The sequence below is a fragment of the Lactuca saligna genome, chromosome 7 (assembly GCF_052625555.1).
Source record: "Lactuca saligna cultivar CGN05327 chromosome 7, ASM5262555v1, whole genome shotgun sequence".
NCBI classification, from domain to species: domain Eukaryota; kingdom Viridiplantae; phylum Streptophyta; class Magnoliopsida; order Asterales; family Asteraceae; genus Lactuca; species Lactuca saligna.
In genome coordinates this window covers 39,381,669-39,396,992 of record NC_136423.1, presented here as the reverse complement: position 1 = coordinate 39,396,992, position 15,324 = coordinate 39,381,669, and the positions used below count along the sequence as shown (strand labels likewise).

The 15,324-nt window shown below is 33.4% G+C and overlaps 1 protein-coding gene across 1 annotated transcript; it reads right to left on the bottom strand.

Moving 5' to 3' along the window:
• Positions 1-10,026: 10,026 nt before the first annotated feature.
• On the bottom strand, positions 10,027-15,070 carry LOC145006066 (ATP-dependent RNA helicase). The gene is made up of 3 exons (XM_078965159.1): positions 14,884-15,070; positions 10,749-14,022; positions 10,027-10,663 (listed from the first exon to the last, which is right to left on the bottom strand). The coding sequence occupies exons 2-3, from the start codon at positions 13,898-13,900 to the stop codon at positions 10,270-10,272; spliced, it is 3,546 nt and encodes a 1,181-aa protein (XP_078821285.1). The 5' UTR covers positions 13,901-14,022; positions 14,884-15,070; the 3' UTR covers positions 10,027-10,269.
• Positions 15,071-15,324: the final 254 nt, after the last annotated feature.

The window sequence follows — 15,324 nt, the reverse complement described above, 5'->3', positions numbered from 1 at the left end:
AAAAATCTTTAATAAACCTTCTATAAAATCCTGCATGACCAAGAAATGAGCGCACCTCACGAACACAAGTGGGATAAGGTAAAGATTTTATGACATCTATTTTTGCTTTGTCCACTTCTAGACCCTTAGAAGACACAATATGACCTAAGGGGTTTTTGGCTTGGCTTTTCAGGGAGCAAAAGTTCTTTTTGGAAAAGTCACAAAAAGTCAGGTTTTCCTGACTTTTCCAAAAAGTTCATGTTTACTTGTATCCAAATCCAAAAGTAGCTTCTAAAATGCATTTGCCAAACATCTTTTGCTTTCTATCTTTTCCTAAAAGGACTTTTTGCTTCTAAAAAGCTAAGCCAAACACCCTCCTAGTATGAGACCTTTGTCAACCATAAAATGACACTTTTCATAATTCAAAACAAGATTGGTTTCAATACGTCTTTGCAAAATCTTTTTCAAATTTCCCAAACATTCATGAAAAGAATTACTATAAACTGTGAAGTCATCCATAAAAACTTCAATGATTTCCTCAACAAATTCCGAAAAAATACTTACCATGCACCTTTGAAAAGTGGTTGGAGCATTGCAAAGCCCAAAAGGCATTCGTCTATATGCAAATGTTCCGAAAGGACATGTGAAAGTAGTTTTTTCTTGGTCCTCAGGTGCAACGGGTATTTGATGGAAACCTGAATATCCATCCAAGCAACAATAATGTGTTTTTCCCACTAACCTTTCCAACATTTGATCAATGAAGGGAAGTGGGAAATGGTCTTTCCGGGTTGAGGAATTGAGCCGTCTATAATCAATGCAAACTCTCCACCCGTTTTGCACACGAGTGGGGACTAACTCACCTTGGTCATTCTTTGTAACGGTAATACCTGTCTTCTTCGGCACGACTTGGACCGGACTTACCCACTTACTATCTGATATAGGGTAAATCATTCCCGCATTCAACAACTTCAAAATCTCTTTTTTCACAACCTCCATCATTGGAGGATTCAGACGCCTTTGAGCTTCTCGGGAAGGCTTGTAATCTTCTTCCATAAGGATTTTATGCATGCAAAGTGAAGGACTTAGCCCTTTGATGTCGGCTATAGTCCACCCAATTGCTTCCTTATATTCCTTCAAGGTGGTGACAAGTTCTTCCTCTTCTTTTGTTGACAACTTGGTGGAAATGATCACTGGTAGAGTTTCCTTATCTCCAAGATATGCATACTTGAGATGCTCGGGTAAAGTTTTTAGCTCCAATTCCGGCGCCTCCATAATCTCTTTATCAATTGTAAATTGATTGGAAAGTTTTTCCACTCTTTCCTTTTGAAGATTCCTGTCTAAAATAAGAGCTAACACATCAAGATTAGACAGATCAAAACACTCCTCTGTTAATGGTTCAATGACATCCACAAAATTCAAAGATGAAATATCACTTGGATATCTCATAGCATCATAAATATTGAAATTTATCACCTCCCCATCAAATTCCATGGACAATGTACCATCATAAACATCAATTTTCATCCTGGATGTTTTCAAAAAGGGTCTTCCTAGGAGAATTGAACTCAAATTCGGTGAATCATCATCATCCATATCAAGTACATAAAAATCTGCTGGAAATACTAGTTCATTCACTTGGACTAACACATCTTCTAACACACCTTTGGGATGTACTAAAGATCTATCAGCCAATTGAATGATTACCCCGGTCTTCTTCAATGTGCCAATATTTAATGTTTTAAAGATGGAATATGGCAAAACATTGATAGAAGCTCCAAGGTCTAGCATTGCTCGTGGAACATGAAGATTACCTAATTTGCAAGGAACCGTAAAAACACCCGGATCCTTACATTTTTTAGGTAATCTTTTTTGTAACACTGCAAACACATTTTCCCCTACTTTAACAGTTTCATTCCCTTTCAACTTTTTCTTGGATGTACATAATTCCTTAAGGAATTTTGCATACCTAGGGACTTGTTTGATGGCATCAATAAGAGGAATATTTACCTCTACCTTCCTGAACATCTCCATGATTTCATTGTCTTCTCTTTCACGCTTTGACTTGCTTAATCTTGAGGGAAATGGAGGAGGAGTGACTTTTGCTTCAATAGGAACTTGCTTGGAAGGGGTTTTTGACTTCTCTTCTTCTTTCTCTAGCTCCATCTCTTCTTCTTCTTCAATAATTTTAGGACCTTCATATTCTTTACCATTCCTCAAAGTGATGGCACATGCACTATGTTTTGGATTCTTCTCAATTTGCGCGGGTAGTTTGCCTTGTGACTCCAATTTACTCACAGATGTGGCGAGTTGAGTCATTTGTTGCTCCAAAGTCTTGATGCTCGCTTTGGTCTCATTTTGAAAGGTTTGAGTACTTGTGGCTAAACTCTTAACAATGTCTTCCAAAGACATTCCCGATCCGCTTGAACTACTTCCTTGATGCATGTTTTGAGGTTGATATTGAGATTGATGAGGAGGTTGAGTTGGCTGGAAATGTGGTTGATAATTTTGTTGGTGGTGCATTTGATTTTGAAATGGGGGTCTTGGTTGATAAGGTGGTGGTCTAGGCTGAAAATTGGTATTAGGTTGGTGCCAATGTGGATTGCTTCTTGGCTGGAAGTTTCCTTGTTGTTGACTTGAAAATCCCATAGCTTGAACTGGCTCTACATCTTCTTGTAACATGGGGCACATATCAGTGGGATGTCCAACTTGTGTACAAATGCCACAAGGTCTAACTATTGGTGGTTGCACGCCCTTGTCTTTTGCAAGCATCATTACTACCTTAGTCAACTCAGAAAGTTGACTTTCAATTTTTGGAGTAGAAATTTCTTTCACCCCCCTTGGTGCATCACTATACCACTCTTCTTCTTGGACTGTATGCTTGGACTCTTCTGCCATGTTTTTTATAAGAACTCTGATTTCTGTTGGAGTCTTATCAGCTATAGATCCACCACTTGATGCATTGAGTAATCTCCTATCCCAAGATGACATTCCTTCACAAAAATACTGCAGCAACTGATATTCTATAATCCCATGTTGTGGACATCTTGAGCACAATTTCTTGAACCGTTCCCAATAAGTATGCAAGGCTTCTCTCTTTTGTTGCTTGATGCCAATTATCTCTCTACGTAAAGCTGAAGCTCTCATTTCGGGAAAATATTTATCCAGAAACATCCTTGCAAGTTCATTCCATGTTGTGACTGACCCCGGTGGTAAGTCATACAACCACTCCTTGGCTGAATCTTGTAAAGCAAAGGGGAATGCCCTTAACTTGATTTGATCTTCTGTGACTTCATGTGGCTTCATACCCACACAAACAACATGAAATTCCTTAAGGAATTTATGTGGGTCTTCATTCTCAAGACCACGGAATGAGGGTAACAAATGGATGAGTCCAGACTTGAGTTCAAAGTTGATTGCTGCAGGTTAATTTATGCACAAAGGTTGTTGGGTGACATCTTGAGTAGCCCATTGTCTAAAGGTTTGTTCAGGTGGTGGATGTGGAGGACTTTGATGTCCTCCATGGTTGTCTGCCATGGTAGGAGTAGGTGAAGATGGTGGGGTGATACTTTTGGATGTTGGAGAGAATGTAGTTGATGGATTTGATGAAGAAGCTCTGGATTGTTGTTGTTTCTTTAAAAGTCTGGCTTGCTTCCTTCTCTGTTTAGCAGATTTCTCTATTTCCAAATCAACTGGTAAAGGTGTACCTGTGCGAAAAGATCTTGGCATAAACAATTAGTACTACCGTATCCCCGGCAACGGCGCCAATTTGTTTGGGTGTCAAACCAACAAATGATGGGATAAAATAATATTAATATAACTCAAATCACTGCTTTTTCTAATACTAAAGATAGTATAGAGTAAGCAGGGTCGGTCCACAGAGATACGGGACTTTTTATCTTGCCATATTTTCACACATAATACAAGTAATATTGAAATGGGGGTTTGTATTTAAACTTGAATTAAACTTCATAAATAAGAAAGATTGAAAACAAACGCAGTAAAAGAAGTACATTTCCGATTCTGACTCTTATATATGTATTATGTTGAAAGATGTAATATGATTATAACTCATGTTTGATCTAGGTTGGTAAGTTAGATATTAGTAAACTCTAATATCCAAATTGGCAAAAGTATTTTATTCAAAATAAGCTCTTTAAATAAAATTTCATTTAATTGATTCAACCCAAATAAGCTCTTGCATTAAATCATTAAATGGCATTAGGTTCTTGCACTAATTACCAACAATGTTTAACATTCCTCTTAAGCTTGGGAATATAAACATTTAATCTTTGATTGCACTAATTTTTGATCTAATTACAACCAAGTAAGTGAATGTTACTAACATCAAATCGTAAAACATATACGAATTTCATGATTTGATTAACTAGATTGAATAGAACCCTAGTTCATTGATCAAGTGAAAAAGAGAACTAACCAAACACGTGATTAAGATCAAATCAAAGATTACTAGATGTTAAACATAAGTCAAATTCAAGTTACAGCCTAACAACACATATTTAAGAATTTAGATTCGGAAATGATAATAAAATCAACCACACATATCTAGGTTGGACTACAAATTAAACAAGTTTAAACTTCAAATTGACTTACAAAAAGAAATTAAAGTGTTATCCAAGTGTTAATCTACTTGCCAAAGCTCTGAAAATCGTCTCTTCTCCTCCCAAAATCCGACCTAACTTCCATAAAAACTGATTGTCTGAATTATAAGAAGAGAAAACCACTTTAAAACTGCCGAGACGTTTACACGGCCCGTGTAAATCAAAGGTTTCCATTTACACGGCCGTGTAAACAAGAAAAGTAGAATGCTTAATTCTTCCAGGTCTTCGAAGTAGAATGTCCTTGCATATACGTTTACACGGCCCGTGTAAATCAAAGGCATAAATTTACACGGCCGTGTAAACTCCTGTGAAGCCAAATTCTTCATTTCTTCATTCTCTCTCTTCAAAGCTCCAAAACTTCTACAACTTTGTCTCCAACTCTTGATAACTTCCTCCAACAAGATCCAACCTTCATAAGTCCCTGAAATATCCTAAAAGCGTGCGAATGGAATTGCATCATGAAAAATCCCGAAATTATACAAAATGCATGAGTCTAAACCTAAATGTAATGCACTTTTATGAACTAAAACTATAAAAAAATGAATGCATGAAATGCACCTAACAAAAGGTTATCTCGCTACGCGGAGGCCAGAAGCTTTCAATGTTGTTTATAAATCGATAAATATGACAGACGTAAAAAGTGCAAAGATGAAAAGCCCGGGCTTTGCCTGGACCGTTTTTTCATGTTTTTAAGAAAAAATTTAAAAATTTTGGCTGCAAGGATCAGAAGTATTAAAATGGCTAAAGAATTAAAAGGGTAGGATTAGCAAATTTTTAGAAAATGGATCAAAATTGTCAAACCGTTAAAGTTTTGTGGTCAAACTTTAAATATTTAAAGGTTCCTAAAAAGTGTAAAAATATTGATTGCAATGACCGAAAATATCAAAATAGGTAAAGAATAAGGAGCAAAATGCAGGGACCAATTCTACCAAAAAAAATGGTAACTTTACTATTTCTAATATATATATATATATATATATATATATATATATATATATATATATATATATATATATATATATATATATATATATAAAGGTTCAAATGAGAAGCAAAAAATGTTAAGAAACGTAAGAACCTCTAATTTTAGATTTTATAAAAGGCTTAGGGTTTAGGGTTATCCTAAACCCTTTATAAACATCTAAAGTTAGACATTCTTACGGTTCTTAACCTTTTTTGGTTCTCATTTGAACCATTCCCTATATATATATATATATATATATATATATATATATATATATATATATATATATATATATATATATATATATATATATATATATATATATGTTCAGGTTCATTTGAGAGCATTCTAATTTTGTGAGACCGTGAGACCAAATATAAAAATAATTTTAAAATGCAAAATAAATGGAAAAATCCAAAAATTCTTTTTTTAAATATTATTTTCAGAACTTGAATTAACTAAAAAAAATAAAAAAAAATCTAGTTGTTTTTTTTTTAAATACGTGAAATATTCTAATAGAATATTACACTGACATATTCTAAAAAACAATTTTAAAATGCAAAATAAATGGAAAAATCTAAAAATTCTTTTTTTAAATATTATTTTTGGAACTTGAATTAACTAAAAAAATAAAAATAAAAATTCCATTTTTTTTAAAATACGTGAAATATTATAGTAGAATATTACAATGTACATATTCTAAAAAATAATTTTAAAATACAAAATAAATGGAAAAATCTAAAAATTCTTTTTTTAAATATTATTTTCGGAACTTGAATTAACTAAAAAAAAATTTAAAAATTAAAAAAAAAATCCCGATTTTTTTTTTTAAAATACGTGAAATATTCTAATAGAATATTATACTGTATATACTCTAAAAAATAATTTTAAAACGCAAAATAAATGGAAAAATCCAAAAATTATTTTTTTAAATATTATTTTCGAAACTTGAATTAACTAAAAAAAATTACAAAAATAAAAAAAAATACGTCTCACTATCTCACAAAATATAGATGGTCTCAAATGAACGTAACCCTATATATATATATATATATATATATATATATATATATATATATATATATATATATATATATATATATATATATATATATATATGGGAAAAGTGAATATACCCTAAAGGGTATATAAGCTTAGGTACCCAAACAGACCATAATATATTCATCATAATGTTCTTAAAGTCCAACCCTTAACTAGATTTACTTTCAATATTTTTGAAATTTCGCTATTATCTTTCTATTACATCACATCTTTTTGTCTAACACCTACTCGGCTATATATAGTGTAGTTGAAAGTGAAAATTATATAAGAGGAAGATAAATGTTTAATTTGTAAAAATCTTGGAATTAATCAAGTTAGAAGTTAACTTATAAGAACATTTGACAATTAGAATGTATTATATGATCCAAAACGACATAGTATAGTGAGTTTGGTACGTAAGATTATATACCCTTAAGGGTATATTCACTTTTCCATATATATATATATATATATATATATATATATATATATATATATATATATATATATATATATATATATATATATATATATATATATATATATATATATATATATCATAATCTAAAATTTTTAATCTACATGTGTATCATATAAACACATATACAAATTTTTCCATTTCAAATGTCACCTGGGAATATATACTGTTAAAGGGCCGGCCTAAGACTAGCCCATTGGGGCCATTTGGATGAGCCGCTCGTCATTTTCCAATTTAAAAAAATAGAAACTAAAACATTTTTGGGTGACCTGGGCCGGAGACACAACCCAAGTTCACCAAAGATCGGCACTTTTTAATCCCAAAAAAACCCACGTGTCCAATAGTTATTAATGGAGCCAAATTAACTTTTTTAATTAAATTTAAATTTGTTAATAACTATATTTTATTTGGAGTAACAAATTAAATAAAATATACCAAAATACATGATTAATTTTTCTCTATAAAATAATATCAATATTGGTATAATTTTTTTTAATATTTATTTAATATAAAATTGGATTGGGTTTGATTGCTAATGGGAGTAGAAGATTAGGTTTTGTTTGAATTATGAATATATAAAAGAGAGAAATTAGTTTTAAATAATATTGGGTTGTGAATGAGGATAGTCTAAGAGTGTGCAAAGTATGCAATCGCATAGTCCTTGATTTTAATAAAAGATATCTATTTATTATGTGGTTACATTATTTTGTTCAATTATGTTTTTTATATTTGCATTAACTCGACTGGCTAAAGCGCACATTTATGCGCCTGTTTTTCTGTATGACATGGGTTCGATCCCCATTTTATATCTTTTTTAGCAAATCAATCAATTTTCATAAGCTTCAAGTTTCACCTATGACTTTGATAAATTCACATTTGGTTTCTTTTAATCATATTAATTATTATATTTCCTCTGAATCTATTATGTTTTAGGATAATCCATAAAATCGAATAAAAATTTATTATTTATATATTTGTGTTTTTTGTTTTAATACCCATCTTTTAATTAATTAGTAATTTATTAAATTGTATTTTTAAATAGATTAGAAAGTATACCCTAACAAAAAAAAATATGTACTTTCATATTTTTTTATCTATAAAATATTAAATTGTAATTTATTTTTCTTAACAGTTGTTTAGTAAATTTTAATTCGCAACTAAACAATTTATTTTTGTTTAAAGTTGACTAATATTTAAGTTATATAATTTTTTAAATGTTCACATCTTGAAAACCGACTTATAAAAACCGATTCAACTGAATTGTAATTTGATTGGTTCAAATCAAATTTAAGTTTAGTTTTGACTATTCAGATGCATATCTTAAAAACCGAAATCAATTTTGATTTATTAGATCCGATCGAACTTCGAACTGATCCATAAGCTCTTTGGTTTATACTTTATACATTATGCGTTATATCTATTTATGACACCAATGAATCATTTAAATGTCGTGGCATTTCTTATCCCATGGATGGACCGTTTAAACTTATAAAGTTCAATGTATTGTAATAAAAATCAATATAGAGTTGTCTAGAAAGTAAATTGATGATATATCAGTCCATTAAATTCTAATAAGTTCAATGCATTGTAGATATTCTTATGATTAATATAGAAATGTAAATTGCACCTTAGTTTTTTTTTTTTTTTTTTTGACAGGTTTTATGAATTTAAAATCGTGTTGCTTAAAATCGTACAAAAAATTATGGGTAAGCCTTAGGTTGGGTTCAGTTACGAAAAACAGTTTTTGTTTTTCGTTTTCCATTGTTAGAAAAATGAAATAAGTTTTCATTTTCATTTTTCATTAGAAAATTTAGAAAACAAGTTTTGCTAAAATTTATTCATTTTCATTTTCTGTTATAGAAATTAGAAAGTGTTTTTAGATGTCTATTTTTCTATTGGCTCTTTCAATTTTAGAAAACGGTGGTAGTGGTGGGGTGGCATGAGGGTGGGTGCGTGTTTATATTTTAGAAAAATAATTAGAATTAGAAAAATATGAAAAACAATAATTATCAATTTTCTAAAATTTACTAAGTTTTTTGAAATTTTGAAAAACGGAATATATTTTGTGAAAATTTTAGAAAAAACTATCAAGCTAAACATGTTTTCAAAATTCTTATTTTTCTTAGAAATTTTTATCGAAAAACTGCTCATTTTTCGGTAACTGAAGACACCCTTATTATTCTACTTCACATTTTTTTATTGTTAAATGGAGATCAAAACTAAATATTTTGGAAATGCAGACATTAACTAAAAGCTTAACTATCAATATTATTACTTGATGATTTTATATGTGTTAACAGTAGTAGTAGACACTGTGAAATAGAACAAAATGATGTGATGCTGTGCTCATAATCTAAGTTGATATTGCATGGGTTGTGTGTCACACTAATCCTATGACTGAAGAATTCTAGTTAACGATTTCAGACTTTGTGCCATTTCAGAATGAAGAGGTAGCAGTAGATGATCTGATAGAGCTTGTTGAACTAATAGTTGCTTTAAACATTAGGGTATGGATTATCTTTCTTTTTTTCTATTCTTACATGTAGTTTATTCCATCATTTCTATTGGAAAACTATTTTTCTTCGGTTTCAATGACTTCACCCAAACATAATTTGTTTCTTTTACTCATTTTGCAAAGCAACATAATGATGCTCATGAATGTGAGGTTGTAGACAGTAGACCTCATGATGGAAGTATCAACTTGTCTAATATTTTAGCATGCTTGATTATATATTATAAAGATGAAGATGAAGCTTAACTCTTTGTGGTGAGTGAGAAATAATCCACTTGAACCATAGATATTTTATTTAATTTTCATTTATTTGTTTTAGATAGATGGTCTTTGCTTCTAATTGCAAGTCTAATGCGCTTTGTTTTTTGAGGTTAAATATATTCGGTCTTTTTCCATGTCTTGTCTTAGGCTTCATTAATAAAAAATAAATAAATAAATAAAAGTCCCTGTTTCAAATTCAATTAACTCCTGGGTATGTCATCTCCTCAAGGAAAATACAAGTTGTGGAAAACGTTATATTTACAAACAAAGTTGCTTCATAAAAACAAACACTTAAAAGATAACAAAATGTGTTTTAAGTGACAAAAAAAACAGCATGACACAACAATAGAAATAGAAACAGAAAAAAAAAAAAAACAATTCCATAATTTCCACGTGTACCATAAACATTAACTGATTAAGCACGCCTTTTACTGAGCCTCCATGAGTTTGGCTCATGGTATCGATCATAAAGGGGTTCAATTCGTTCTTGGCGTTTGCGTTTGCTCATTTTAGTAGGATCAGAAACCTTAAAGAACCTAGGAGCTAACTCAACCAGCCACTTGGGATCAACCACAGTAACTTCACGCATGTACTCTTTTGTTGTCATAACTAACTCATGGTAAATCACCCAATCCGGTTGCCTTTGAAACAGAGCACTACTTGGGTGTATATAAACCGGTTGATTCTCAACTATAGTTCGATACCCTTCCTGTGGATCCTTCCTTGCAGCATGAAAAAAGAACCCAGCTGTTATCGCCTTCCTTATCTTTGTAAAATTCTTCCCAGCAGTCACAACATCCAGCTTGTACCTAAATCACCAAAAAAGGCAAATTTAGTAAACTTAAAAAAAGGTAACAACATATATAGCAATCCAGATTAAGAAAGAGAACATACTTGTCCATTATAGAAAGAAGCTGTTTCCTAACATCTTGTGCTCTTCTCAAGGAACGTGACTGAACAAAGTTCTCAAAACACCAAGGCCCAGAAAAATTCTTAGCTTTCCAAGCTTCATAAACTGCTAACAGAGTAAGATGATCACCTTCAGGTTGAAAAAACTTTGCTCTTTTTTGATCAGCTTGAGCTTGTTTCTCTCTAGGTCTATAAAAAATATTCCCAGTTTGAATCATAGCAATAATAGTCAAAATCTCATCACTACACCCCAAGTCAACACTCGCAAGAAGCATCTTTGACAAAGGAGGTTCAAGAGGAAACTCCGCCATTTTTCTCCCTAATTTAGTCAAAAGCCCTTCTTCATCCAAAGCTCCAAGACTATACAACTGTTCCATGGCGGAAATCAAAGCTTGCGGAGAAGGCGGATCCATGAAATCGAAAGATAAAAGATCATTAATCCCCATTGCTTTTAAAGTCAAAGTAGTCAACCCGAGATTAATCCGTTGAATTTCCGGAATCGAAGTGGGTGACATTTCGTTATTGAACGCGCTTTCTGTGTAAAGCCGGTAACATTTCCCGGGACCCGTCCGACCCGCCCGACCCGCCCGCTGCTTCGCGGATGCTTGCGAAATCGGAGTAATCACAAGCGAATCAAGCCCTTGTTTCGGGTTATAAACGTTCTGTTTCGCAAAACCAGGGTCAATAACGTAAAATATCCCGTCAATAGTCAAAGAAGCTTCTGCAATATTCGTTGCTACAACCACCTTCCGTTTCCCCGGTGGGGCCGGGTCGAAAATTCTCGATTGCATTTCACTCGGAAGCGCGCTGTAAACCGGTAAAATAATTAACTCGGGTACGTTTTTACCTAACCCTTTCATTCTCTCGTACAGACACTGACACGCGTGGTCGATTTCTTCTTGACCTGTTAAAAAGACCAAAATGTCCCCCTCGGGTTCTGTCAAGTGGATTTGCATGACTGTGATGAGAGCTGCATCGAGGTAATCGGATTCCGGTTGTTTCGTGTAGAGGATTTCAACGGGAAATGTTCTTCCGGGAATTGTGAAGATGTTACAAGAGAAGAAATACCCGGAGAATTTTTCAGCATCTAATGTGGCTGAAGTGACAATTAATCTAAGATCGGGTCTTCTTCTGATAAGTTGTTTTAGTAAGCCGAAGAGAACGTCTGTATGGATTGTTCTCTCGTGTGCTTCATCGAGCATGATGACTGAATACTGAGATAAGTTTTCATCGATTAGGATTTCTCTTAGAAGCATTCCATCTGTCATGTATTTGATAACGGTTTCTGGACCCGTGCAATCTTCAAAACGGATCGCGTATCCGACTTCTTCACCCAATCGACACCCGAATTCTTCTGCAACTCTTTTAGCAACAGACATGGCTGCAACTCTACGGGGCTGTGTACACCCGATTTTACCCCTGGTGGTGTAACCGGCTTCCGCTAAATACTGAGTCACCTGAGTTGTCTTCCCGGACCCGGTTTCTCCGATCACCACCAACACCTGGTTGTCATGTACAGCTTGAACCAATTCCTTTTTCAATTTGTAAATCGGTAAACTTTGTCTTTGTTCTTGAAGAGAAAGTTTTGACCTTTGACCGAAAGTCAACGCTTTACCGAATGCATCTTTTTTCCATTCGGGCATGTCGTATGCGGACAATCCTACCCCTCTGAGTTCTTGAGCTAAATGTCGTTCGCCTGTCTCTGGCATTGGGTCTTCCCATGGACGATTGAGATCTTTTGGAATGGAATCAAGCATTGTTCTTTGTTGTTGTTCTCTTACTTCTCTTCTTTCTTTTATAAGAGCAGATTGTAAAGCTGCTGCTCGGCTTAAAGAACCTTCTGGATTTTTAAAGATTTTCACAGGTGACATGTCCATGGAGTATCGGCTTTGACCTTGTAGAAAAGCAGGTTCATCTTCGTTTAACTCAACTTCAAGTTCTTCTTCAGCTCCTTCTTCTTGGTAAAGCATTCCATCTGTTTCTTCATCATACATTGGGTACTCTTTTACACTTAACACCCCTGAAGCTATCAATTGCTTCGCTTCCCATCTTTCTGGAGAACTCATTCTTTTCAAAGGTCTGCGTGAAGGTACACCAACATCTTCTTCTGTGATTCTGATTCCTGAAAGTCCTGTTCTTGTTGTAGGGATGGAAGTGTTCGAGACATTTGACGGATTTGTCCTTGAAGATTCATCGTCTCCGGTTTTCTTCAAAGGTAAAAGATCTTTACCTGTGTTCTGATCCACATCTCTCATGGAAAGAGAAAGCTTTTGACCTGAAATTGAGATTACTTTGACAAATACTTCTTGATCTCTTTTGACTACATCTTTTGCATTGGGAATTCTCCTTGTAGCCATTTGTGAGACATGAACTAGACCTTCTTTTCCTTTGATTTCATGAAGCTGAACAAAGCAACCACTGTCCATTACCCTAGAGACTCTACCTTTGTAGACATGGTATAATTCTGGTTCATCTGATTGTCTACCATAACTCTTCCTCTCTCTTCTGTTTTCCTCTTCTTCATCTTCTTCTTCCCTGTGTCTTTCTCTACCTCTGTCATCTTCTCTATGCTTTTCTCTACCCCTGTGACTACCCCTATCATCTTCTTCTCCTCCTCTTCTTCTGTCATGTCTTTCATCATTCCCCCTTCCCCTGTGTCTATCTCTCCTATCCTTATCCTTATCCCTATCTCTTCCTCTACCTCTGTCAATGTCTCTATCTCTAGAATCTCTCCCACCATCTTGTTGTGTCCTCTCTCTAGCTTCCATTTCAATCTCTCTTTCCAACTCCTTAACTCTATCTTTAGTATCTCCAATATTCAAAGCAGGAAAACTCGACTTTGGTAGATTATCATCTTTCTTGCTATCAGATTTAGACTTCACTTTTGGAGGCAAAATCGCGTGAATGATCTTCAACAAAGTGTGAACAAAGTAATCAGGCATCTCAGCCCCGTTTTCCTTCAGTTTAGCATCAAATTCATCAACAGTTTCGCACTTTCTGCCTATCTCAGTGATGAATTCAGCCAACACTTTGTCTCCAAACCCTAGGTGAGATTCAAGCTCTGTACAAACCTTGGATACCAGTGACAGATATTCGAGTTTTTTCAAACTCGGTTCCTTCTTTGTTTGAGACACCATCTCCAGATGAAACAGGTATAATATAACGTGAATTCAAATACAGATGGATGTGTAAAGATAGGGGTTGTTTGGTGTGATCTGAATTATTCATACATATGAATGGCACAGAGGCTCTGGAAAATCTGCATGTGAATAAAAACATGGTTTTTGGTTAGACATTTGAATAGTTAAGCTGAATAATAAAAATGAACATTTTAACCTTTTAAACTATTTTCTTCAGATGCATATAATACAATCCTTTTATTAAGCATGTGAAGTGGATATAATGTATAACTTGCAGAAAATTAGAATGTAAAAGTAAAATAGTTACAATTTTGGATGGAAAATGATGAAATAATGTGTACAATCAGATCTGTTCTTGAACATGTGAATGAAAAAATGTTGCTGCTTTAAAGGAAAAAACACACATTCAGTATGAGTGCACATAATATACATGAATCCTGATCCTTGCTAGTATGATATTTAGCTATCTTGCAAATAAATGAGGAGATTTGTGCTTTGAAATACATATATACAAATCAGTAACTGTGAAACTCTACTTTCATGCTAAATGCTATCAAACCTATATAGGTATGTTACTTGAAAAGGAACCGATAGAGAGTAAAGATATCCAGCATTCAATAGTATATTCAACAGCATACTCAATCCAGCCAGGGAATCATACAATTCGAACTTCATAAACTTTTCAGCAAAATCAACAAATAATTTCATCATATGTGGAGGATAATTTCAGAACTTTAGCATCAGAACATAATTCGACTCAGCAAAAACAAGAACTAAAGAACATACCTCGACTCAGCAAAATTTTGCATCAGAACATAATTTCATAAAATTTATATCAGACATGATTCCATCAAATAATTTCAGCAAAAAGCAGGATATTTCAGCAAAAATCAGCAAACAATAGCCAGATTTCAGCCAGAAATCGGCGATTTCAGTGTATTTGAGGAGAGAAAAAAGGAAAACAGAAGAACGGCATATACCTGAAGAGAAATCTGCTGTGAGACGGTGGCGCGGGAGGTGTGGGAGGGTGGCGCCGGAGATGCGAAGGTGGAGAACCGATATGGAAGAGTGGAGCGTCGGAGGTTTGAGAGAGAAGAGGCGTCGATTAGGTTAGGGCAATTTTGGAAGCGTGTTTGTTTTTTGTGTTTTTTTTTTTTTTGGTTCAGATACATTTTACATCTCATTCAGTCTGATTGTTTTTTCTAATTAAGATGGTGTACTAACATGGCCTGGTTTTTTTTTTATAATAAAATTTTAATTAACATAACATAGCCTTTATTTTTAATTAATACAAAAAATAAAACACATCAAATTTTATAACTTTTTTTTTTTGCTTTAGTTGACTATTATCGATTAAAATATTTTTTATTTTTTATAATCATAAATAAAAAATAACAATAACTATAGAAAATATTTTTGAT

What these genes read in the sequence shown, in the direction of transcription:
- LOC145006066 (XM_078965159.1), bottom strand. Translation starts at nt 13,900, where the DNA reads ATGGTGTCTCAAACAAAGAAGGAACCGAGTTTGAAAAAACTCGAATAT. An exon ending in CTTCTTTCTATAATGGACAA is followed by an intron (nt 10,664 to 10,748) that starts GTATGTTCTCTT and finishes TTGGTGATTTAG; the next exon opens with GTACAAGCTGGATGTTGTGA.